We start from the raw sequence: 27,834 nt of genomic DNA on the forward strand, positions 1-27,834 counted from the left end.
GAAACAAGGTTATTGATTTTTGGTATGAAATGTACCTCAGTGTTAAAATAAATACCTAAACCAGTTACACATTATTGCGTCGATTGTATAAGAATAAAGTACTGATATTTACAAGTATAACTGAAAACAATGATTTTTTTTTTATGCAAAAAATATTTTTTACCTCACATCACTGGTACAGATTATCTAGATTAAATGTAAAATTTTTGTTCGTTTATTTATTTATTTAATTAATATAATGATTTAAATCAATCACGTTCTGCGAAACAAAACTTTACTTAGCTGTTTACTCAAAATGTTTGAAATAAAAATAAAAACACATAAACCTATGTAACAATAGCCCTAAAACTGAAATATCAGAGCAGGCGAAGAAATTTTCAAATTGTAAAATATTTATCCAATTAATATTTTTCTGCGCGTCAAAGTGCGTACCTCAATTTGAAAACGAAGTTCTTTCTTTCTTTTTTTTTTTTCAATTGTCTTCGGTAATGTTTTTAATTACATTTTATTAAACAGCAGTAAAAAACTTTTTTTTTATTCTAACATACATTATCGACGTACGAAAAAAAAAAATCATGAACTTGTATTTAAAAGTGTACTTTTTTTTTGAAATTCTCGATATTTTCTTTTGCATCAGAAATACATTTACGTTAATAGTTTACGTGCCAAGAACTGATATTTGATACGAAGAAGTTCAATGGTGGTTTGATATTTTCATCAACAGGAAAGAAATTTGCGGAACAAGGCATTGGTCATTTTCAGGTGTGGCAAATCTTTACTTGTGTGTGTGTGTGTGTGTATATATATATATATATATATATATATATATATATATATATATATATATATATATATATATATATATATGTGTGTGTGTGTGTGTGTGTGTGTGTGTGTGTACAGGGTGTTCCGTTTTAACCTGCAAGACGTTTATTTTCGCAACCGTTAGTCCTAAATGTATACTTCCAATTGCAAAAATGTTCAAAATCAGATGCAGAGTTAAGATATTGAAAGTTTGAAGGAAAATTAAAAATGGATCAAAAAATACAAAATTTTACTTTTATACGGGTCCCAGGTCCCCTAACTTATATTCAGGAAAATAAGATCCATTGAAAAATACTTCCAACACAAAAAGTTTCAAATTAGTGCGACCAATATTCACCGAGATATGAAACTCAGCGTTTTGTGACTAACACAACTTTTCACTGATCGCCAATAACACCTTTTGGGGGAAAATATAGCGGTTAACAAACGTTTAAAATTATAAGTGTGCATAGAGTGTGGTTTTATAAATTGTTCAAGGTTTTGTAGTGTGTTTTTGCGTATCACGGCATAATATTTGCATTTATTTTTGAATAGCAATGAAAAATATAAATACCTTGTTTTCTTTCTTTGACGACATGTCATTCTTCTAAAAGTGCGATAAGTTCCAATCTCATCTTCTGTATGTTCCCTTAAAACTTTAAAGTGGCATATCTCCTTGAGTTTTGGTCGCACAAATGTCACTTTTTTTAGGTCAGTAATAGTTTTCAATGGAGATTATTTTTCTAAATATATATTGGAAGACCTGGGGCCCGTATAAAAAGTTATTTTTTTTATTTTTTGACTCATTTTTATTTTTGCTTCAAATTTTTAATATCTTAACTCTGCATCTGATTTTAAACATTTTTGTACATGGAAGTATACATCAAGGACTAACGATTGCGAAAATAAAGGTATTGCAGGTTAAAAAGGAACAACTTGTATATTATACATATATATTTTACAACGAGGACAGCATAAATTAAATTTCTGATAAAAATTCATCATCTCAAAGACTACAACCCAAAACATCTCGCATCGCATGCAATTAAGTCAGGTGCATTCCAATCACCTGACTTAATACCGCACAACAATACGTGAGAACAAAGGAGAATAATTCCAGTAAATTTTCAGTATTAATTGCACTGCTCTGAAGACGTCTCTGGGGGTTTGTGACAATCAAAAATCATTCGTTTGCATTCCTCTGAAATCCCACCGTCTGCGAAGAAACGCATTGATAAGGAAAAGTAAAAAAGGGACATAGAGGAATCCCAGAAGGACGGACAAAAGAATAGTCGAAGGGAAAGGGAAGCAGTCATTAAAAATCTTTTGTTATTGGGGGGGGGGGAGGGCTGCAGCTCTTATGGAACATCGAACAATTTCCCGAGTGAGAAGATTTGCGCAGCGCCAGCAGAACTTTGAAAGGTCAACCGCGGCTTGGCGCACTTAATATCGTGGTGGAGGAGGTGTAAAAAAGATTCAAGAGCTGAAGTAAAAGAAATTATATGTGGAACATAATGTATATAGAATTGAAAAAAATATATGTACGTGGTTAAAAAATAGCAAAATACTTCTTATATGGCCTACTGAGCAGGCATTGAGACTCGCAATACAAAAAATATGTAAATGAAATCGGAAGAAATTAAGTAAAAGTAAAAAGATTAAAACAATTTCAAGAACTACGGGCAAAAGCAGATGAACAACGTTAGAAATAAGTGTAACAAACTATTTTTAAACCCTGAAACACATATTTATTGAATAATATATCAATAACAATAATAATTTAATAATTACTATTGTGATTATTATTATTGTTATGTTATTGTTACTATTATCACATTATTATTATTATTACAAAAATATTAATAATGGATACTCTTCAGAGAAAGCTCACTGATAAACAAAAAACAAAAGAAAAACAAATAGAGAAAAGGAAAAAACAAATTTTTACTGATTAGCTTCTTTTTGTTTGATTAAGAAATTGGCTGTCTCTGCTGAGTTCCTCGTCATATTTCTTAGATTTTTTTTCCGAAATAAATTGGAATAATTAATAAAAACAGATTCATTAACAAAGCAAAAGTATGTATAACAAGAAGTTCCGTCTAGAACTGAACGAGCCTACTTTCCCATATACCTATATCTACTTTCTAGTATCAGATCAATATTCTCAAAAATAGCTAAAATCGCAAATTATTTCATATATAATTTTTATTATTTTAAGCCGATTTCTGGGAATAAAATATGCCTCACTCATCTAAAGAATTAGATGCGTAAAAATAAATAAATAAATAAATAAATTAACAAATACTAAAGTAGCAGCACCTTTTAAACAAAGCAGCTAATACACTTTTTCCCATTAACAACAACAAAAAAAATCATTAATCGCTTTCAAAAAGAAAAAAAAAATTAATAAGCTTATTAAACTAAATGCATCATATCAAAAAAGAAAAAAAAAATATTTGTTTTTCCATAAAATGTCAATTTAAAGAAATTATTTTCAATGTCAAAAAAAAAAAAAAAAAATCGTATGCGCATATCTTAATGTAAAAACATAAAGGACTTCGAGTTTATCCGCCGAAGACTAAATACATAAATTAAAATTTTAGGGTGAAAATAAAAACAAGTCATATTAACAATAATTATATCAGTTAAACCATGGCTGCGGAGTCGGAGTCGCAGTCAATCTCATTTCGGGATAAAAGATTCCAATTCGGGAGTTGAAGGTAATTAATTCAAAGACTCGGAGTTGAAATCGGTCATTTCCCTTAGAGTACGCAACTCTGCCAATGCTTGCGGAGTCGTAGTCGGACTTATTTTGGGATAAAGGAATGGGAGTCGAATATTCAAGAATCGGAGTCAGTCATTTTTCCTCCGTGTATAAATTTTGCCAAAACTACGAAATCAGACTCGAAGTCGGGGAGTCGAGAGTCCGACTAATTATCGGGTACAGGAGTCGGAGTCAGGTGCCTAAACTTCTCGAGAGCTTTTCGTCGAGAGCTATTTCTAACAAAATTTGTTTGAAGTAAATCTGCCTTCAAGTGCGGAATCTACATTGACTTTCAGTTTCCCCGTAGGCGCTAATGTTAAGGGATTTGAGCTGTTCAAAATTGAACGGAAAATTGTTCAAATCAAAAAAAAAAAAACTATATACATGTTTTTCATCAAAAGCTTTTTTGTACAAAGTTTGTTCGGAATTGACTTGAATTTCCCCGTAGGTGCTAATGTTAAGTTTTTTTTTGAACTGTTCAAAATTGAAAGAAAAAAAGTTCAAATCAAGAAGTGAATTACAGGAATGAGGTGTCCTCGCCGAAATCTTTCGAACAAAAAAAAAATGTTCAAATCGGACTACTCTTTCAAAAGTTATTAGGGGCGTGGGGGGCAAACCGATAGACATTTTTCCTCATCTCAATACCCTACTTTCCAATTTTTAATTTTTCGATATTTATTTATTTATAATTTTTACTTTTGACTTTTTTTTCGCGATATTTTCAAGATGCATTAAGCCTTCTTTCATGCTTCTTTCCTGACTTTTACTGGGAAGGTACGCTGAAAAGCAAAGTGGGTTTATTAAGCATTTCATTGAAAAGAACGGATTTACTATTCAAACAACCAAAATTTTTATTTATGTTTTTTCCCCTAATGGTGCTGCGTTAGGAGCACTTTCTTTTGCAGACCCAGAGCGTTCCCCGGAATAGCATACATTCTTTCATATAGCACCACTAAATAATCGGGGGATGCTTTTACCACGAGAATTTTGACGCTCAGTTTCCCACCAGAAAAAGGAATCTGGGCTTTTTTGATGCGAAATTACTCTAGGAATTTAATTTTGCCAAGAACACTCTAAGCCAAACGAGTGATTGAGAGATTTTTTGCATGCCGCATAATCATACAAGGACACTGTCGATTTTCTGCATCTTGAAAATCCATCGATTTTAGCCACTATTGAACCTTCAACTTTGGGGGCAAGAGATCAGCGTCTAAACACTACACCACTCTGTCGGCATCAACATTTTTATAACGCTCTGGTCAAGTTCACAGAAAGAAAGGAAAGACGTTAAATGCCCTGCTAATGTTATTTTTGTAACAATACTGAGACCAGCTAGATAAATGCAAGTTTAACGTGTAATCTCTGTTTTCAAAACTAAATCGTATAAATAATATCGGAAAACTTATAAGCTGATGAGATGTATGTGATCATGTTCTGGAGTATAACTTCTGTTTTTTTTTTTTTTTTTGCAGAGCCATGGAGAAGCATCCACAGGCTGATCCCTCACAGAAATCGCCTGTTTCAAAAGTTCTTCCACCTGCACCGCCAGAAGAAGCCAATAAAGCAAACAGCAATGGCGTGACCCACGAATCTACTCCAGACAAAAAATTAGAATCTAGCCCAACGTTAGCTTCTAAGACATATCAAGAAACTAAACCTGAAACTTCAGCAGACGCGAAAACTCTTGAAAGTGCCGATGTAGCTAGTAAAAATGGACAGATATCTGGTAGTCAAACAGATGCGGATAAATCCTTACCTCATCCAATCATATCAGTAGACATCCAGAAAAGTATGCCTTATGAAAACAAACAAGTAGTTCCTGAAGAATCAACAAAATCAGAACCAGATGTAAAACCTGAAGTTGTAGCTTCTGTGGTTACTACTGCTGTAGTCAAAGAAGCTACTTTAGCCATCAACGAAACGGAAAGTAGTGTTCTAAATGGATCAAAAGTCACTAGTGATTCAAGTAAAGTAGACGCAATAGTTGAACAAGAATTAGCTAAAATTAGTGATTCAGGTAGTGGTAAAACGGAACTAAAAACGACTGTTGTATCTGATGGTGAATCGAAACCCTTGTTAAATGGTGATATTGACCACTCGCCGATAAGTGAAACAATCATAAGTGATTCTTCTAAAGACGATAAATGCCCAAAAGACGCTGGATTTAAAACTAGCACAAATCAAGAAGTAGGAAAAGATGATGAAGTAGCAAATTCGGATGTAAGTTCTTGTAATGGAGTGCCTGGGATTATAACTGTAGAAACTATTACAAAAAAAGATAACTCAAACACATCTGAAAACAATTTACAAACCGAATTAACGAATTCAGATGCAAAACAAACTGCTGAGAAAGACTTAAAAAGTTCTGGTGACATTAAAGATTCTCCAAATAATAGAGATTCCAAGGAAGGAGAAAAGTGCGAAAAGGCAGAAAAGGACATTGACGATTGTAAAATGGCTCAAGAGAGCTCAACAGAAAAGACTAATGTTTCGGTGCGCGATGAAAACTTAACAGATAGTGCAAAGTTACTAAAAGAAAACGGCGATTCAGGTGGTAAGACGCAAAATAAGATTGAAAGTAATGCTAGTACGGGAAAAAGTAATTTACCAAATGAGGATGCAAAAACTGATAATGTTAAAGATGAAAAAGAATTCACTGAAACGTCGAAACCTTGTGAGCCTATGACAGAACAAGGAGCAAAAGACACAACAATTACATCTGAAAAGGTATGTGATGAAACAGAAAATAAAGATAGTAAGAAACCTGGAAGTGATCCTGCTAAATCTCCCAGTAAAGATTTATCATCAAAAACTGAAAAAGAATCAGAAACTGAAAAAAGTAATGCAAAAGACTCAGAGAATGTAGTTTCTGAAAGTACAACAGACAATTCAGAAACATTAAGCAAGGGTATAAAAGGTGTTTCAGACGAAAAACCTGAATCTAAATCTAGTGAATGTGCTGCCGTTGATGACAAAAGTAAATCAGATAGTTCTCCGGCTCGAAAGGAAAGCCCTAATTTACAGCCATCCAAAGAAGAACAAGATAAAAGGATCGATGTAAAACCAGAAGAAATTTCAAAAGTAGAAGAAACGGCAGAGGTGGAATACGACATGACAGCATTGATGACATCACAAATCCTAACTCCGGAAATGCTGAATGGTACTGAAGATGACCAGCCAGTGAAAGACGTTTCTGCAAGTGATTCTAAAGACGAAAAAGATACCAGTAAAACAGAGGATAAAGTTTTAACGAAAGCTGAGGACAGTTCTCGAATATCGGCATCAAGGAGGTCCCCGGAAACATGTGATGTGGGAGTTGGTCTTGATGAAAGAAAAATGGCGCGTGTGGCAGCTAGCGACGGTGCTGAAGAGGAAGTAAGTTTTGTCTTAGAGATCTTGATCATTGAAATTGTCAACAAAATTTCTTATTTTTATTCTTAAATCAATCTAATTTACCACAATCCCTGTCTTTCTTTCTTTTTTTTTCTCTTGTGTGTGATCTTTGTTTCCAAATTTTATTCTTGTTGATTCCATTTCTTAATTTGAAAAGTTAAAATTCATCATTGCTGGATACAAGTATTGTCTTCATTTTGGTATGGTTAGTACTAATCAGAAAAAAAAAATACATTTTAAATTGAGCTAAAATGTTGTATTTCTAAAATTTAGAGCATATTCTGGACCATTTTGAATGCCCAACGATTTCACGGAGATTTTACACTCTAACAACCATATTTATATCAAATAAGTAATAAATGAAGCTTAAAAAAAGTAACAAAACGATCTGATACGTGCCAGAATAGCATATTAAAATGCGATAAATATAATTAGCTCTATTGTACCTTATGTGTATAAAAAATATATCTTGCGTGTATTTTTAAAAATCTTTAATTTTCACTAAGTTTAAAAATTATATATAGCTGAAAAAAAATGATATGTCTGAACTTTTGAATATGAATGTTACAAAGAAAGTAGGTACGTAAAAAAAGGCCAAAAGTTCTAAAGTAACCAAATTTCGAGGACAATTGAATTTACCGCCACATTTTTTTTTGTATGTATTTCCCCGCTCTACAATTGCAGACATAAAATAATTTTACTTTACTTTGACTGTACTAAGTTTTAAAACACGGTATTGTTTATGTTCTGAAAAGAAAATGACGTTTCGAAAAATTAAAAAATGAATTTTCTACAATTTAACTTTATCCATAATAATGAACTCCCCTCCAAGGCTTAATCTCTCGTTGTTTTCGATATTGACTTATTATAAAACAATAGCAACGTCCCTAAAACACTATTACTTCTGAATTTAACCCTCTGCCTCAAAACAGGTGGATGGGCAGCAAGCGACCACCGAAGTCGAAGTGACTGAAGAGTCACTCGCTTCCCATCCTGACGAAGCAGACAGTGAAAATCTGGTCCCCAGCGGGGCTCACAGCCCAACAAGTGTCTCTCCGTCGAGTGATCGGTCTCAGTCTTCCACCAAGGTGTCTCCGACCCCAGCCAGCAAACCATCTTCAGCAATCAGCTCCAAGAATGAAGAGTCCAAACCAGCTTCGGCTGTGTCCCGCTCTTCCATTCCCGATCCAATTGTGTACGAGCCACCAGAGAGACGAAAATCAGCCACTTCGACGAGCAGTGACGAAAAGAAAGACACTGAGCTTGATAAATCTCAGAAGGATGAAAAGGAATCAGAAAAATCTTCTGAAGCTCAAAAAGTAGCGGAACAGGAAGCTCAAGGTAAGGTATACTTGGGCCTAATGTCGGAGTTGTACTGACGTAACTTGTCCATGGGCCGTTTTACCAATAGGCTCATGAGGCTCAGCCTAGGGATCCTAAATCGTACAGAAAATTCAAGGCTACGTAGGCGGAGAGAAAATGACTGACTTAGAGAATTTTAGACCCATTGACACCGACTCCGATTGTAATTCTACAGTACTAGCAGAGTTGCGGACTCTGGGAAAGTGACCAACTCCGATTCTTGGAATTTTATATCTTCCACCCCTGACTCCAACTCCTTAACCCCAGAATCAGTCTTACTCTGAATCCGCAGCTCCGGAAAGAAATATAACAAAATCTAGTTTTAATTTGTTTGTTAAGATGATTAAAATTAAGCATGACGTATAACTTGTATAGCAATGAGACTTTTCATTACTTTCTCCCTCAGTGTACTCTAGCCTGTAGCAAAAGCAGTGGCATGAAACGTGTGACTTTACTGCACTTTAACTATATTAGTACTGTTCAAAAAGACCAGTACTGATGTCTCTGTACGGCTATCCTATAATTTCTAAATCGTGATTCATGAGCGTGATACCTCACTTTTTATTGGCTATCTTTGAGCAGTAAGTTAGAGAAAAATAGCCAATGAGTAAAGAGTATATTGACTGCACTCTCTTAGCAAGAATGGAACCCCTCAATTTTTTCTTAAAATCATTTTCGTTAGACCCCTTAAGAACAGAATAAGGAGTTTTGAATTTTTGATGAAATCGTATTTTAAAATTACTATCTATGAAAAAAAAGAGAAAATAAAAAAATGTATTAACATTATTTAAATATCATAGCCCCTTAATCCCTTAAATGAAAATTTAAGCGATGTCTCCGTTGCTAAGCATTGATAATAATTCTAAACATAAGATTACTTCTTGAATATGAAAACCTGAATCTCAGAAATAAAAAATTAAGAAAGCATTTGCGGAAGATATTTTTACACTTTTTAAGAAAAATTAACAAGATCAATCTGAGTTTAAAATGCAGTCCTTCTACAAGGAGTACAAGATGAACAATTTGTAAAATAAATCGCACAAATCGATAATTCCATATTTAATTAATAACATTTTCCCGTCAAATTAAAAAAAAAAAGGAACTGATGTGATATACCCCACCCTTGGCGACTTTTTCCCGTTGGCGTCAAGAAAGCGTCGCCAAGAAAACGATGTATGACGACATATGTCATACATCGTTCTTCGCGATGCTTTTTTAGCGCTAACAGGAAAAAATCAGATAAAAAAACACGATCAAAGCACTTTAGAACACAATATATATAAAAACAACATAAAACCACAAAAAAAAAAACATCACGAATATACGCTTCAAAAATACCAGAAACTAGAAAGTTTTTGTACACAAAGAACAATTACTAGAAAGTATTTAAAATGCTTAAATTGACAAATTACTATAACTGCTCACAAATAAAATATGTACCAACTAGCCGCCTGCGGCGACCAGCTGGTCCGCCTTTTTACGCCAAGGTTGCCGCCTTCGGCGGCTGCTTAAAGAAATTTCGTGGCGGTATCAATCAATCTATATCTATACTATTATTAATTTGAATAGAATAATTTCTAGACCTTACCGTTTTCCCGGTAAGCGCGTCACACACACACACACACACAAACATCTTATTTCATCATAGCCGCCTGCGGCGACCAGCTGGTTTGCCTTCGTACGCCATTCGCCATTCTGTGCAGGCAGCCACCTACGGCGGCTGTTTGCCTAACATGTCATTTACCTTTTTACTTCAAGTTTGCCGCCTTCGGCAGCTGTTTCAATCAATTTGGCAGCAGTATTAATCAATCCATCTCTATCTTTTTTTTGTGCCATTCACATTTTTAAGCAAAGATAGCCGCCGAAGGCGAAATGTTTTTACTATTACCTTTACGATCTATCTCTAAATTTTCTTATCCATTTCTATTTATTTTAACCTTCCCGCCCATTTCCTATCAGAAACAAAGATCACTCAAAAAACCGCTTTTTTTATTTATGTTGGGTAAAAAAAATAAATTATCTCCAATATTCCCCGCAGTGTGCAAAAAGTGTAGCGTTTGACAAAGAAAACAAATCTCGCTGTTTTTATTGAAATTAATGCGCACAACTATGCAATGTAATCTAATATAGATACAGCAAAAGGTCCAGTTTGGCGGGGGGGGGAATGGAAAAAGAAATAAATGCAATCCCTAAATAAAACAAAAAAAAAAAAAAAGGAAAGGAAAGAAAAAAAGCAAGCGCTGCCGAAAAACACGTGGTCATCACTTCATAAAATGTAAAGTAAGCTATAAAAAAAGATTAACATTTGTTTGCGATTAAGATTCCATCCTAAATATCGAATCGAAATCCAAATAGTGACGTCAGAGACATAAAAGATTGAAGAACGCTTTTTTTCGACCGATGCGTGGAAAGACATGATGTGTTCAGCATTAAAAAAATTGTAAAAATAAAAACTATTGCGTATTTTTAAGAACTTTTTTCTTCTGAAGAGGGCGAAATGTTTTTACTATTACCAACTTAAATTTTAGAAATGAGGCTTTGATACTTCTCGCAGGATGATATTAGAAAAAAATAAAACCCAGGAAAAAATGCAAATTAAAGGTTTTTTCAAAAATTCATAAAAAAAACAAAAACTGCTCTATCTTCAAAATTTTTTCATTCATCATATTTAAAATTAAATTTCCTACACTATAGTACAAAAAATATTTGTGTGGTGCGATTGTTTCGAGGTCTGTGAGGTAAAACGTATTAAAAAGTGCAAAAAAAAAACACATAAAACATTAAATAACTTTTTTCCTAATTAAAATTTCAAAAATCGAAGCCCGAGGTGCACATCTTCGGCAAAAACTGCAACTGTATACCAAATTTCATCTTTTTAGGCCTTACCGTTTTCCCGAGAAGCGCACCACACACACACACACAAACATCTTATTTTATTATATGTATAGATAGAAATAAAAACTATTTTCCAACATGCATTTCATCGAACAAAAACTTTTCTCATACTCTGCTAAAAAAGGGCAAAGTGATTCAAATTGCGATGTTAACAGCGGAAAACATCCCCAAAATCAATAACTATTTCAGCCAAAAAAACGATTAGTTACTCAAATTTCGATATATGAAAAGTAGAAATGTCTCAACAGAACATCCTAAACATAAGCAATACAAAAATACCATATATTTATTTGCTATCCAGACATGCTTTTAAAATACCTATTACATTTTACATAAAATAACACCTTTATATTTTTATAAAATGCGGGAGTCAACTTATTTTCAGAAATTCAGTACCTAAAGGAGACACGTTAATAGAATATCTAAATAATTCATGGCATCGATAAGAATTAACTTTTAGAACAAAATAACCGTACTATTTTTGTAAAATTAATTTACATACAGTAAAAATGAAGTTAAAAAATACAAAAACCCTTCAAGGATTTGTAAAAACAAAGAATTTCGGAAGTGAGAGTTTTTTTTTTTAATTCTAAAATAAAGAACTTACCTTTTTATGGTATAAATTCTCACACTCAATCTAAAACAATGCATCATATGACAATGGCACGTTACAGATACACACCACGTTGGAGTTAACTTTTAATTAACGTTCAAGTTTGAAGAAACTAGCATTTTCTAATGGTTTTTTCTTCAAAACACAACTACTGAATTTAAACTAACACAAAATAAGCTTCCCTGTAAGGTATGTTGCACGAAACAACACGTATCTCTCCTGCGTGAAACCGTGTAAACATCCCAAGTAAACAAGTTTGAACAGATCTAAGATTGCATTCGGGTTGCCAAACACAGGTTACCTTCGCCAGGGATGCCATGCTTAAAAAATTATTGCCTCATTGGCGAGAAAAATATTTCAATTTTGTGCAAAAAATCGGATGTCGCCAAATGGGAGGGAGGGGGGTATATCACATCTGGTACCAAAAAAAGAAAAAAAAAACGAGCGAAACGTTTCCTAATTATATGATAAAAATTACAGGAACCATTTTGTTTAGAGTTTAAGGATTGTTTATAGTTACGTAAAATAAAGATCGCGATGGAAAGAAAAATAAAATAAATAAAAGCTTGTACATCTCCTGACAAAAAAATCCTCTTTTATACTTTCGAGAAATAAAGCAATTAAAAAAGTTAATTTTGTGTAATTGTTATTATCTTAGCTAACAAAATAGTTTTGCACTCATTTTGGTGATAAAAGCATTACATTTATCTTTCTCTTATTTTACAGAATATTTTTTCCTTTTTATTTGTTTTTCAATCTTTCATCTATTTTTTCCATCGTATGAATTACTTTATGTCAAAATTTCTATTAAAAAGCTTGACATAATAATAATTCATGATTTTTTTTCAAGCCAATATAATTTCATCAATTTTTATTTACTTTTTTATTTTAGAACCGGTTGAAGTAACTACGGAAAATGTCGATCAGTCAAAAGAAGGTACCAAAACCAATGACGTTCAAGTGTGTCCTGAAAAAGGCTCTTCCGCTGAAGAAAAAGCAAACACCTCAGAAGATGACACAAAAGGGGAATCAAAACCGACAGAGAAGGAGAAAGGTGAAGATGATGCAAAAGAAAAAGAAGCTATATCCAATAAATCAGGAGAAAACGTCGAAACTGAAGAAACTGCTGCAGAAAAGTCTGAAGACGCAGCCAAGTCCAAAGCCGCAAAAGATGAACAAAACGAGAAAACAGATGAACGAGCTGATACACCAGGGACGAATGCACAAGAAGAAGAACCTGACAAAGAGAAGAAAGAAGAAGCCGATACCGCACAAGAAACTGATGCCAAAAAGGAAAGTGAAACTGATGCCAAACCTGAAACTGAATCTGTGGAAACTGCTAGTGCAGCCGAAGAGAAAGAAAGCAAAGAAGCAGACGAAACCAAAGCTGACGGAGATGTTTCTGAAGTCAAACCTGACGAAGTAAAGGAAGAAAAGGAGGAAGACGTTAAAGATGATAAAGATGAGAAAAGTAAATTAGACGATGAAGCACAAAAAGTAAGACATTGTCCCTTTAATATTCGATTTTCCATAAAATTTAAAGTATTTAACCGTCCGTCAAATAAGTTTTGAAAATAGTAAATCTTATATGTCAAACTATTACAATAAAATGTAAGGTATTACTTTCCATTGGTTTTCCTTATTCAACAAGAAGTTCCGTCTAGAACTATACGAGCCTACTTTCCCGTATACCCATACTACTTTCTAGTACCTGATCATTATTCTCAAAAATGGCTAAAATCGCAAATTGTTTCAAACATATTTTTGCTAATTTCTAGGAATAAAGTATTCCTCACACATCTACACATCTAAAAAAAATTAGATGCGTAAAAAAAAAGCAGCACCTTTTAAACAAAGCAGCTATACACTTTTTTCCCTTAGAAAAAATTCTTTAACAGCTTTCAAAACGAAATAATAATCATTAAAATTAATAAGCTTATTAAAATGAATACATCATATCAAACAAAAAAAATCGTTTCTTTTTCCCCTGTTGCCAAAAATATTTTTTTTAATGAATTAATGCACTTACCAAAATAAATAAAAACAATAAAATGTCAACTTAAAGAAATACTTTTCATTGTTATAAAAAAAAAATAAAAAAAACGTCTGCGCATATCGTTATGTAGAAACATAATGACTTCGAGTTTATTCGCCGAAATCTGAATACCTAAATTAAAACTTTAGCGTAAAAATAAAAACAAATCATATCAACAATAATTATTTCACAGTGAAAACCATAGCTGCGGAGTCGGAGTCAATTTCATTTTGGGATAAAGGAGTTGGAGATGAATATCCAAGAATCGGAGTCAGTCATTTGTCCTCCGTGTATAAATTTTTGCCAAAGCTACGAAGTCAGAGTCGAAGTCGTGGAGTCGGAGTCCGATTTATTGTCGGGCACAGGAGTCAGAGTCGGAGTCAGGTGCCTCTGAATTCTCGGAGTCGGAGTCTGGAAATTGGTGTCAATAGCTATTTCCAACAAAATTTGTTTGAAATAAATCCGCCTTCAAGTACGGAATCTACATTGACTTTCAGTTTCCCCGTAGGCGCTAATGTTAAGTTTTTTTTGAACTGTTCAAAATTGAACAAAAAAAGTTCAAATCAAAAAGTGAAATATGGGAATGAGGTGTCTTCGCCGAGATCTTTCGAACAAAAAAAAGTTTGTTTGAATCGGACTATTTATTCAAAAGTTATTAGTGACAGACAGACCGACAGACATTTTTCCCCATCTGAATACCCTACTTTCCAATTTTTATTTTTTCGATATTTATTTGATTATTTTATTTATTTTTGATTTTTTTTGTTTTTCGCGACATTTTTAAGATGCATTAAGCCTTTTTTCATGCTTTTTTCTTCTTTTTCTGACTTTTACTGGGAAAGTAGGCTAAAAAGTATTCAAGAAAACTAAAGTTCGGCTTGATTTTCTTTCCACCCTCCCCCCCCCCCTTTTTTTTCAATTTTAAATTTTTTTTTGTGAGATTAAAGTAATAAACCAACATATATTGCTTATGTGTGTTATTACTTAGGAAATTGAAATTTTTAGAATTTTAAAATCATTAACAAAAGGAGTAGCAAAAAGGTAGATGTTCGCTTCTAAGATTTTTATGATAGAAACTTTTATGGTTTTTATGAGAGCCGATTTCTGATGAGCCTGATTCTGATGAAGATAAAAACACAAACGTAGCACAAAATAGGATGTACTCCACATTCAATACCATAACTAACCATAAATTATCTTCAGCTACAAATATTTTGTGTAAAACTTATAAACAGAATATTTCTAAATACTTTTAAAGTTAAAATCACAAAATGCATCAAGTTTAATTAAAAGTTTGATCGAACCACTATGTTCATTTATACATTGCCTTTTGTTTAAATACGCATGGAAAAGCAGTACTTATCTGCCAACAATTTTAACGAAGAGAAAAAAAAGTGTTTTTTTTTTTTTTTCTCTGTTGAAACCTGAGAGTTATTGTTGACAATTATGTTCCAGATAGGGAAAATATAAGCAATGTGGAGCGTTCAGCCAATATTTGTTCAAGTTGAAGACTGTATCCAAACAACCTAAGTTCTGCTGGTATTAATATTCAGAAATAGGTAATGCTTTTTAATGGCATAAAGCGTATGCTCTATATAAGCCGAATCCTGATGCAAAAGATCCATCTCGAATTGTATTTGACTTAGTAACATTTCAAGAAAATTGGCATTGAAAAATTACATTTAAGATTCGAAGTTAGGATATTTGGGTAGATTCTTAGTTAAAGCTTCGTATATGTTCTGCTACATCTGTTGGGTCTTATGATCGGGTCAGATATGTCTGGTTAGAAAGCAAACCACTAAAATTAAATGAATGAGCAGGTGTTTTTTTGCACATGTGGGCATATACAAGGGAGCAGTTTACTTCAAAAGTTCTCGTGTGTTAGATTTTTGAGTTGTTTTAGAGTAAAGGAGGCAAGCTGATTTTTAAACTGCAGTTAATTTTCTTTTACAATATTAGGTTTTTGGTCTACCACTCACCACGGTGGAGCGAGTAATACAGGAAAACCTACTGCTAATTTAGTGATTGACATTAAAGTTTTTAAGCTGAAATAAAATATTCTTTTCAGAAATATTATTTATTGTTTGTGACAAATTTTAATTAATTTTATTGCAACGGCAAAAAAAAAAAAAAAATCAGTAATGAATGTAAAATAATTCCGTGTTCATAAATAACACAAAATGGTGATTTTTTTTTTTGTTATGGTTGAAATGTATGTAATATTGTTCTAACGAAAAATGTTCTCTTTTGTCCTATAAATAGTTTTTAAATGCTCTGTAGTTTTTGAAATGGTCATTTTTAGCCTTACGTAAATTAAAAAATTTGCCGTGATAAACAAAAAATGAACATTTTGAAACTCAGAGGCCAAAACTTAATTAAAAGCAAATCACAGATTTAAGTCAGCCAAGCCACTGTTTTCACAGAGATATCACCATTTAATTAAAGCATGTAACTTTGTTTCTTTTCCTTAATTACAAAAAAAGTTCTAACTTTGAAAAAAAAAAGTATTGCGTTATTTATGATACTCATGTCCATGAACTTTGACCTTCCCTAGTTGACCGATGAGCCGACGACCCTCGTTGAAGAAGATTCGAAGGCTGAATCTTCTGAAAAGGAGGCCACCGGCCCAGAGGAGAAGGAGGAGGATGAGGCGGAGGAGAAAAAGGAGGACAAAGGAGACGCGGAGGAAGGAGAAATTGTGCGAGAAGATGAGACGCAAAAAGAGGCGGAAAATGAAGCGATTGAAGAAACGGAAACAGTGAAAATTGAAGAGCAGGAAGAGGTGAGGGCCTTTTATTTATCTTTTCTTCTCTAGATCGGTTCCGTTGCGGAAAAATTGGCTTTTTGCGTATAGATGGATTATTTTGAGACGGTATAGATTGGTTCCTTCCAGGCGATATCGTTTGAGTAAGAAAGATGGAGAGTTCATTTTAGTTTTGTAGTTTAACTTTGAAAGAATTCGTGCACTAACCGTTTGAGATTTTTTTTACTTTGGTGAAATGTATTGTTTAACTAGAGAATGGGTAATAGTTTCTGAGCTCAAGGATGAATGTTAGATGAAAAACCTTTATTATTTTAATTTGTGCAATTGTGTTTCTTTGTCGTGCTATTATGATGCTATTTTATTATGTGTGAAGTTCAGTTTTCATGTTAAAATTTATTTTAACTTATAATTGGGGTTATTCCCTGGTTTTATTAATCTAACTGGAGGGCACTTTTGAATTTTATAACAGTTATATTGTTGCAATTTTATTTCTGTAATAAAGCTGCTTCTTAACCATGCCACGTCGTAGAAATAAAGCTTTTTCTTTCTTTAAAGAATGGTCGTAACTGACTTAAACCTGTTATTGATTCGGGAATTTTCCCCTGCTGTGCATATGACAGTACATAAATGTTGAGTAGTTTCTCCGGCCTACCCGCACTTGCATATAAACATACGAGCGCATGGTCAAAATATCCATTTTGATCATCCCCGAGTTAATTATTACGAGTTTTCTCGTTACGTATGCATGTATGAGTCTGCGTATCTATGCGTATGTGCGAATGTATGTCACTTATCTCAAAAACGGTATGTCACAGAAGGTTGAAATTTGACATGTACATTGTGTGTGAGGCCTAGTTGTGCCTTTTGGTTGCGTTCGGATGCTCTGAAAAGGGTATTTTCACTTTTTTTTTTTGAGTAGAATCGAGGTTAATTTCGATGCAGGCTAAAATGATGATATAATTTGGCGACCACTTCACAATTTATCGCCATGATTTTTATCGCTAAGTTTGTGACAAATTTTAATGCAACTCTAAAATTTAAACATAACTATAGATGTTCTTAAACACTTATTATTGTTTTCCCTTATATTTCCAATGAATAACTCACGTCAATTCAACATCATAAACAATCCTAATTTTGCAATAACTTGAAAACTGTTTTTATGTGTCCGGATGTGCTCCTAATATAAATTGAAAAGCTTTGCGTCTGAAATGAGTATCATCCGTGATTCGACGGCAGTGACTATTATCCAGTGCTTTTACAAACATAAGTTACGCATGAAGTGCATAATATGGTTAAAAACTAATTCAATGTATCCAATTGACCTACAGTAATAAAACTGCTCCATTTCAGCAGAAAGAACCTGAAGAAACAGAGGAAAAAGCTGATGAAGTTGAAGCAGCCACCGAAGAGGAGCCTAAGGAAGAGGACAAAGAGGAGGAAAAGGATGTAGAAAAGGAAGAAGCGAAAGAAGAAGAAACGGCAGAAGGAAAAGAGCCTGAGCCCACGGATGAGCCTGAAAAACAAGATGACGAAAAAGGAGAAGAATCCGAAGACAAACCGGAATCGCCTCCAAAATCTCCTACTAAAAGGATGAGGTCACCTGACAAATCTGGAAGACGAGGTAAATAGATCGCTAATATTAGTTTCTACGTTTAAACAGTTTAGTCAAAAACAAAATAGCGAAACTTTTCATTTCTATGACTTAATGCCTGAAAGCTATTTTTAACTACAGTAAAACCTGTAAAGTTGACCACCCTTGTAAGTTGACCACCTTTTTCAGGTACAGAATTAGTCCTATATTATATAAATCAACCTCTATTAAGTCGACCACCAGTTTAAGTTGACCACTAAATCAGTGCACCGCAAGTGGTCAAGTTACACAGGTTTCACTGTATCAAAAAAAAAAAAAAAAAAAAAAATGATGACTCTTTAACAAAAATCAAGCTACTAAATGTTGTTTTGAGGGCGGCATTCTCCTGTGTCACTACAAGTTAGAAACGCAATGAATAGCAATTTGGTGGTGATAGTTTCAATTTGGCGTCTAGATACCGGATACTATATATGAATTGAAGCCGGATGTTCTTCTATTTCACAGGAACATGTCTTTTTTCTTTTTGCCTTCCTATTTTTTTGCTTTCTACTTTGTTTCTTTCAATTTTATTTTTAAATTTTCTATTTTATTGGAAGTTATTATTACTATTATTCCCAATGTTACAATTTAATAATTGCAAACTTCTGAAAGATCAACACAACAGTTACTAAATAGCATTAGTAAATCCGATACTTTAAAAGTCATTACAAAATGAAATGATTATCCTCCATCATCAAACAAATGCAAAAGGCCGTTTTTGTCTTACCAATAATGTCGAATAAAACGATCGTTCACTGCAAATTTCGATTTACTTCTTTCCATTAGCTTCTACCACTTCGAGGTATGAATGATAATTCTCACGTTTGCCATCGCGAGGCTTGTAAGTGGTGTCAGATAGGTGCGTATGGCTATGTTAAAAAATCGAAACACTGTGGTGTTCTCTTTGTATACATCAACATTGGTGTTAAAAACTAAGGAAGTTTTCAGATTTAGTCGATTAGTTGTAAGATCCGACTTAAGATGATTTGCCCTCATCGAGTTTCCTCATGAGTTATACATAAAAATGTAGGAGAAGGCATTACAAACACAATGGTATAGGATTTTTCTAGGCAAACTTGGTCAACTCATAGGTTTGTCGGGAGTAATTTTGCGAATGTTCTGCTTGTGCATTAAAATTATCGAAGAAATTTTTCAGAAACAAGCATATTTCTTGCATAAACAACGTTTATTTGCAGTTTCTGCAGAATCTCTGAAGACCCTGCGAAAATTTAGAGATTTTAGCAGAAAAAGCTTCATTTTCGGGGAAACTTAGGTTTACTTCTAATTTAAAAAAAAAATGTTCAGAAATGTTGTAGATTCCTGATAAATTTGAATGTTCCTGTAGAAAATCTACAGAATTCTCAAATCAGTAAAACGTTAAATAGCAGTATCCCTATGATTCGACCACTTTTGTTTAGACAACCCTATCTCATCGTGTTTGTTATATTTTATTGTTATATACTGCTATATTTTTAGATGTACAACTTATGAGGATATTCGATAATGGTTAGTTAAACCAAGGCTTCACTCGATACGCGTCTTATCTGTCTCTTTCATTACTCAAAAGATCAAAGGCGCCGACTTACCTGTAAAAGAGAGCTTTAATCTGAATCTCTTGTCATTAAATCTAACTGTCGACAGCTTAAGATCAGCTATTTTAGATCGGCGAGCGTGTTTGAGTGGTTGTCTTTTCTGGCAAGTTATCGCGTTTAGTAATTTTTCACTGCGATCAATTATTAGCGGAACGTGAATTGTTTATTAATAAAATGTTATTGTTGACCAAATTGGCAAAACGCAGAACTTTACTCCAATAACCCTAGCTCCGTAACTCCTGAAAATTCCCGTCCAAAATGGCTAAACTTGAGCTGATGCGTCGACCTGTATACATAGCGGCTCTAAGAGCCACTATATAAGACAGGCTGATACATCAGCCTGCGATTAACCATTTTGGATCAGATTATTCATTGTTGCGGAGATAGAGTTACCAGAGCAAAGTTTCAAGACATTGCCAAACTGATCAGTGATTAATATTTTAATTAATAACAATTAAAGTGTCGCTAGTAATTGCTTTCTGTGAAAGATCACCAAAACGGGATAACTTGCCATCAAAGACCACCCACTCGAACACGGGCTCCGATTCAAAATGACTAAACTTAAGCTGATGCGTTGGCTCGTCTATATAGTGGCCTTACTAGATCCACTATATATACAGGCTGACGCATCAGCTAAAGTTTAGCCATTTTGGATCAGATTTTTCATTGTTGCGGAGCAAGGGTTACCAGATTAAAGTTTCGGGTTTTGCCAAATTAGCCCAAAATATTACTTTATTTAATAAACAAATCATGTGCCACTGATAATTGCTCGTCATGAAAAATCGCCAAACGCGAGAATTTGCCAGAAAAGACAACCCCTTAAACAAGCGCTCCGACCCAAAATGGCTAAACTTAAGCTGATGCGTCGACTCGTCTATATAGCGGCATTAGACCTAACGAGTCGCATAAATTTAACATCCTACGACTAATTCATATTTAATATAACGACATTTTCTGTTTATTTTTATTTTGTTTGAAGGTATTGTAAATGCCATGTATTTTCGAAGCCAACACCTCCTTCAGGAATTCATTTTTACAAGATGTGCATAAGGCAAAAATATGTATTTCCTGTCACGAATTGCAGACCAGTATCCTATTTTCATGCCTACACAACATGCAAACACGTGGTTTCCCAGGAGAAAGTAGTTGGTAAAAAAAAATTCTATCTGTGGCATCACGCAAGTATAAAATCTTGCATTTCGCCCTGAAAAAGAATTGGAAATCGCGTTCTTCTATTTCGACTCGTCGAAATCTTTTTTGACTAGAATGTAGGGTAACATGCACATTTCTCGAAAGAAACTCAGTATCTTGGGAGCAAAATCAGCTAGCACGTTAAGATTGTGAGATTCGATTCTTTGCTTTCCGATATGTATTCGGTAAACAATGTGTGACTTTCTGCAAGCTATACTAGCTTTGCATTTTATTCTTTTGCAAATGTTAATTTTTTCTCCGGTAAGGAAAACTTTCTAGAAACAATTGAACTATTTGAATTTATTCTAAGGCTTAAACATAAATTAATGTATAGAACAACTGCTGAAGTAAAATAAAAGTTTACATTATATTAAAAAAATCAATTGAATTTAATTGAAGTTGGCAATGGAAAAAACCTATTTTTTAAAAAATAAATCTGTCATAAAAAACATCTGAATTTGCAAAATCTCTACAGGAATTTGATAAGATTTTAATACTGATTCTTAGTGTGCTTAAACGGGGCGTTCAAAAAAAAAAAAGAAAGAAAGAAAAAAGGAAAGAAAGAATGAATGAAAAACAATTTACCGACTTAAAAATGAGGAGTAGGATTGCCGACAATCTTTTTTATAGCAACCTGCAGTTCATCAATTCAATTTTTAGCTAACTCGTTTCTCTCTTGGTAAAGAGTAAGTCTCTGCTCGCAGTAATTCGCTTTTTTTTCCTAACAGGGGGACTAGATGAACTTCCTTTTTCATAAAACACTTAAAACATGGTTCGTATTTACATTCCAAAAAAAAAAAAGAAATGAAGCATAAATAGTAGTGAGTATAAACCACGTTTTTTTCGCACGCGATATTACAAAATGATTACGTAATGAAAGCAAAATAATCATTTATTACAAGCGAAAATGTCAAAGTGAGTGGATCTTTGAGTACCCTGTTGAGTCACTTCTAGCGTGAATGTACAAGACGAAACAGTCAAGAATTACACCTAGAAGTCTCGTACGATGATCTACATCATCTTGTACCAGTTACTGTAAACATGCTTCTAATTCGATCAAACTCATAGGGTATCCAATTTACCGTTTCAATTCCCATCAAATATGCTCGATTTGTGACACATTAGGGCATAGACAAGTTGTTAATCTGAAAAAAAATTCCCTGAGACCCTTGCTGTGCGTGAATGAGCCATGTCCTAGTAGAAAGTGCCCTGGGAGGAATGCCAACACATGCATCTTCATTTCAATCACAATGGGTAAACGGCGAAAAATTATAACCCCACAGTCGGTTTCAGCACCCTAGATGTAAGTAAAAAGCATATTTTGAACGAAAATTCTGGAAAAAACAAGGACATGTCGTTCTCTTGTAAGCATAGCGGGTAATCTTTTACTATCGAGGTCTGAAAGGTACTTCCAATGAGCTAACTTTTGGATTAAGCTAAACGCACTCACAGAGATTCTATGGTAGGAATCCTCTCTCACTGACAATGTGGGTGATTTTCATTAGAGACGAATGGCGGTAAGGACCTCGGAGAGTAAAAACGGAAAACAATTTGAAACAGAGCTTACTTTGAATATGTAAAATTCTCCGGAGAGTAGTTAAAAACAAGAGTTTCGGGAACAATCAGAAAGTTCATGCAAAAGAACGACAACCCAGGTAATAACATCCAGAGAATGCACTTTCGATCCATCAGTATGGAATAGCGAAGAACTAGATAGAGGGAGATGTCATTTTATTGAAGTTAAGAGTGCCAAAACACTTGTACTTAAAATAAGTTTAGCTCATCAGCAAGAATCCATTGTTATTGAGAGGTTCAGTTCGCAAATTGAAGGTAAAGCTTGGACATTAAGCAGTAAGTTTCCACCCCTTCGCTAAGGCAGAACAACATGCAAAATAGCAACAGCGCAGTTATTAGATTCAGAGACTGCAGTTCTGTCCTTGATTTTGATCATCACTCTGAAATAGTCAATAATGGAGCTAGGTGCCAGATGTTCTCTCATAATCTCAGCTTCATTGAGTATTCTTTTTTCTTTATTTTTTAGTTTTGATCTGCACAAACCCTAGTGCTCGGTTGTCAATTTTTAGGGCTTAAACGTTTATAAATTCGCATCTTTTTCATTTACCATCGGTTCCAAAGCATGAGCTATATGACAGAGATACTTTGTAATTTCCACGGCGAAGCTTTCTCAAAGAGTAATTCAGAAGAAAAGGTAGAAAAATACATAAACTATCACAAAAAACTATAATTTCAATAATTTTCAATAATGAAACTAAATTTATAGCACGAAATAAGGTCATCCAAAACGCAAATCTCCCAGAAAGTAAGAAATTTAAAAAGAGCCACAACCCTTGTGTTCCCCCTTGCATTTGTCCGATTTAACTCATAATTTTAATAAGTATTTTTCTTTTTCTTTTTTTTTTCTGGTAATTAAAATAAGAGGGGGCGGGGGAAGCGAACTTTTCTATAAAGTTGACAAATATGGATCAACCAAATGTATTTTAATGTGCTGAAAACTAAGACGTTGCCCCACTTTCACAGCGTCTCACAACGCTGTTTACTTATTGCTTATTTGCCAAGTATAGATGAATTTCCTAATATTTTCATGTTCAAACTTCTAAACCCAAGCCTCAGAACTCCAAATTAACTGTCGTGTTAGGAAAAACCTTGGTGATAACTTGTAAGGAATATTGTGTTTTTGGGTAATTGCTTATAACTGGGATGTTGCGAAGTTACCAAAATTTGAGAGACCTTAGAAAGTTCAGTACATAACTGGGTAAATTCGAAATGAAATCTGTTTTGAATATACAGGTAGTTATCAAACTAATGGAAACACTCTGTGACAACAGTGTTGGGAATTGCTACTCTGCCGTAAATGTCCTGTTGATAAAGGTGCCTTTTGACTCTAATCACTCACACGGGTGAATCAGATGGTGATTGAGTTCTCTCGTCATTTTTGCTAATATTGTTCGCTTTTTAGACATTACAATCCTCTTCAATGCCGTCGGTTTTTTTCTTCTAAGCTTCTCTTTCTGTCTACTATTTTGCTTTGCCGAGCTTATCATACCGCGCTGCGTGTATGCTGTCATGACTCTAGATACTGTACCTCTAGAAACACCAAAAAGTTGAGACGTTTCAGTTACACTTGCTCCAGCTAGACGTGCTCCAACAATTTGACCTCTTTTAAAAATTGAGAGGTCCGATATTTCATGCGCTTGAAAAAAAATCCAAGACGTCCAGAACTTTAGTTAATCCACCATATACTACCAGAATACGTACATTTCTATTTATTTAAAAAAAAAAAAAAAAAAAACAGATATCTAGTTTTATTCTTTATTACGTACGAAGCACATTCAAAAATGTCACTTTTATTCACAGGTGTTTCCATTACTTTGATAACTACCTATATACAGAGTGTCCTGAAAAGACTGACTGCTTTCAAAAATGTATAACAGGAGAACGGTTAATGATAAAAAAGAAATTCTTGTAGAAAATTCATGTATTGGGCGCTAAATGTTTTCCCTCAGAGTTCCAAATTTTAGTTAAAAAATGTTTCAATAGACGGCGCTGCACATAGTAAGCCGGTAAGTCAAAGAGGAGTTGAAATTCACCGATTTTTCCTCCGACTGCGACATGGGATTACAGCCGATGATTGTTTGAAAATATTGTTTTGTTTTTGTGTTCATTATTTTCAAAAAATTATGTTGTAATTTTCTATATATTTTTTAATTTACGGGCTTACTATATGCTGCGCCATCTATTGCATAAATTTTCAACTAAAATTTGGAACTCAGGAGGGGGGAGGGGGATATTTACGGCAGACCACATGAAGTTTCGGCAAGAATTTCTTTTTTTTTTATCATTTACCGTTTCCCTGTTATAATTTTTTAAAAACAGTCAGTCTCTTTCAGGAAACCCTGTATTTGACTACTTGTAAGGATTGCCTATGGACAGAAAAGCCAATCCCATTTCTTTAAATGCGTACACTATTAATTTATCTACCAGCATTTGTATTTAACATCAGCTGCTAATCATAACATGAATTCCCATTTCCTTTCCATATTTATAGCTTGTTTACATTTCAAACTTATTCATTTACCTATTCCATTCACGTAGTCTGTTTAGTATGAGTTTGAACTAAGAGCATAATTCAGTTGGAAAACTAAAATAAAATCAACCCTCTCTGAAACAATTTCAATACCGCTTATTCTGTTTTCAATTTCGGTTGCAGAAATTGTGGGCAGCCCTCGGAGGTTTTTTCGATTTATGTTTTCAATCTTCTACCATCACGCTTTGTTGTATTTGGCTTAGAAATAGCTCGAAACACCGCCGTGACGTTTTAAAATTAGGAATATACTTTCAAGTTTATATTAATATTTATTTGATCGAAATTCTTGAATTTTTGCCGATGAATTCCTGTATTTTCGTTTGATATGTCTACAAATAAGGTAAAATAATCACGAAGCTAAACTTGAAGGCTAAAAACTGTTTATATCTGTATTTTATTTCTATAACGTTTTTGGATACATTTGAGCCTTCTATTAGGCAGAAATTTTTAACTTTATATTTTCAAAATTAAATCATACATACGTTTTATATCATTCAATTGGTTTTTCTCTTATAGTAGGGGAATGTGGGGCGAAGTGAAATGGTTTATATGACTGAGTATTTTCAAAATGAACGAATTGGAAATTTATTTTGATAATTACAGTACATAAAGAAAACACATTCTATTTTATACTAGTGGTACCCGCACGGCTTTGCCCGTAATGGAAAAATTAAAAGGTCTTTTGGTTCGCCTGTATATTTACAAATAATGTATGGTGAATTTTCTCGCCAATTGGCTTGTACCCATGTTACGGTTCCACGTTATGATAATTTCGTATCTCGCCAATTGACTTGTGCCCATGTTACGGTTCCACGTTATGATAATTTCGTAATTTACTCGTCCATCTTATGATAGTTTTGTTCTTAAAATTGGAATAGAAAAAAGAACCACATCAAATTTTCGAAAAATCTTTTCGAGGTGCACACTCCCATGCTACAAACTAACTTTGCGCCAAATTTCATGAAAATCGGCCGAACGGTCTAGGCGCTATGCGCGTCACAGAGATCCAAACATCCTACAGACATCCAGACATCCTCCGGACATCCAGACAGAGAGACTTTCAGCTTTATTATTAGTAAAGAACAAAACTTTCATTGAAACAGTATTTTTTATTTTTGAGAGTAAATTTGCGCCTTCAAAAACAGTTGGAAAATTTTTAACATTTTTTTTCCCGTGGGGCAAAGTGAAAAATAAAATGTTTTTCTAATTAGATATTTTCTATTAAACTATGTAAAATATTTTTGATCAAATGAATGAGTAAATAAAAGGTTTAATGAGTAAATGAAAATATATCGAAACAATGAAATTAAAATTAAATTAAAATAATAAAAAATAAATGAACAAGTAAAAGAGTAAATAAGAAAATAAGTGAATAAATGAATAAATATCAGTGAATTATTAAATGGAGGAATGTAAACGAATGAATTAATTAAAAGAATACGTAGAAAGTGATTTAGTAAATAAATGAGCGAGCAAACAAAATAAACTATTTCACTTTGCCTCATCCAATTTGCCCCGCATGTACTTGACTATTTGTAGAGAATATTTAAAGTACAAATAAGCTTAATATTAACTGAATAAATGTTTCACAGATTATTAGAAGGTTTCATTAATGTTTAAAATGTAAATAACAAAAACTTTATCATTTTATACAAAATTAATTTTTTACTTGCAACAAAATATTACAATGTAAGTATCAATTTTTGAAAATTGCCTGTATTATCACATGCTGTAACCTTCTGTGGTATTTTTCCCTGACTACATGTGTTACTCTAGAGTTAAAATATTACTAGACAAGTGGCGCTAAAAGCAAAGAAAATATTTCACTATTTTACTTTGCCCCATATTCCCCTATTTTAACGTTTTTCGGTTCTAGTCAACGGAAATGTGTTAAATTGCGGCTAAAATTGAAACTAAAAGCTCATGTGTATCATCAAAGGTACTGGTATTCATGTTGGCGTACCTTTTACCGTAAAAACCTATTTTACTGTAAAATATTACAGCAGGTTAAACGAGAGTTAAAAAACATAAAATGCGGGGAGCAGATCGGGATCGTCGTATTGGCAGACGGTTTTGCTGACCACCCTGCCGGCTGGGATATATCGAGTGAGGGGAAATACGTTTTTATGTGATTCGCATTGTAAGTCACGTGGTGTATCAATTGGCGCTGCAATCGTTTATTTGTTCGGCACAATTTACTATCAATGTTTTTTATCCTGTGAACACCCCATTTTACCATAAACGTTTCCTGAATTTTGAACAGCGCTCTTCTTTTTATCATTTTTTAACATTTATTGTTTGAATATCTTTACTAATAATAAAGCTGAAAGTCTCTCTGTCCAGATATCTGTCTGGATGTCTCTGACGCGCATAGCGCCTAGACCGTTCGGTCGATTTTCATGAAATTTGGCACAAAGTTTGTAGCACGGGGTGTGCACCTCGAAGCAATTTTTCGAAAATTCGATTTTTTTCTTTTTTTGTTTCAATTTTAAGAACATTTTCCGGAGCAAAACTATAATAAGATGGACGAGTAAATTACGATATTATCATGACGTGGAACCGTAACATGGGAGAACGAATGAGCATAGCCAATTGGCGAGAAATTCATCATCCATTATTTATAAATACACAGGCGAACCAACAGACCTTTTAATTTTCTACAACGGGCAAAGCCGTGCAGGTA

The 27,834-nt window shown here is 33.7% G+C and overlaps 1 protein-coding gene across 1 annotated transcript in view; it reads left to right on the plus strand.

Moving 5' to 3' along the window:
• Positions 1-5,044: 5,044 nt before the first annotated feature.
• LOC129216760 (calponin homology domain-containing protein DDB_G0272472-like) overlaps positions 5,045-27,834 on the plus strand; it is a 110,472-nt gene continuing 87,682 nt past the window's right edge. Inside the window, exons 1-5 of the mRNA XM_054850977.1 lie at positions 5,045-6,943; positions 7,894-8,302; positions 12,724-13,328; positions 16,421-16,648; positions 17,984-18,254. Of these exons, the coding sequence (XP_054706952.1) occupies positions 5,045-6,943; positions 7,894-8,302; positions 12,724-13,328; positions 16,421-16,648; positions 17,984-18,254 (3,412 nt within the window). The remainder of the gene's footprint in view (positions 6,944-7,893; positions 8,303-12,723; positions 13,329-16,420; positions 16,649-17,983; positions 18,255-27,834) is intronic.

Source organism: Uloborus diversus, chromosome 2 (genome assembly GCF_026930045.1).
Source record: "Uloborus diversus isolate 005 chromosome 2, Udiv.v.3.1, whole genome shotgun sequence".
Classification (NCBI taxonomy): domain Eukaryota; kingdom Metazoa; phylum Arthropoda; class Arachnida; order Araneae; family Uloboridae; genus Uloborus; species Uloborus diversus.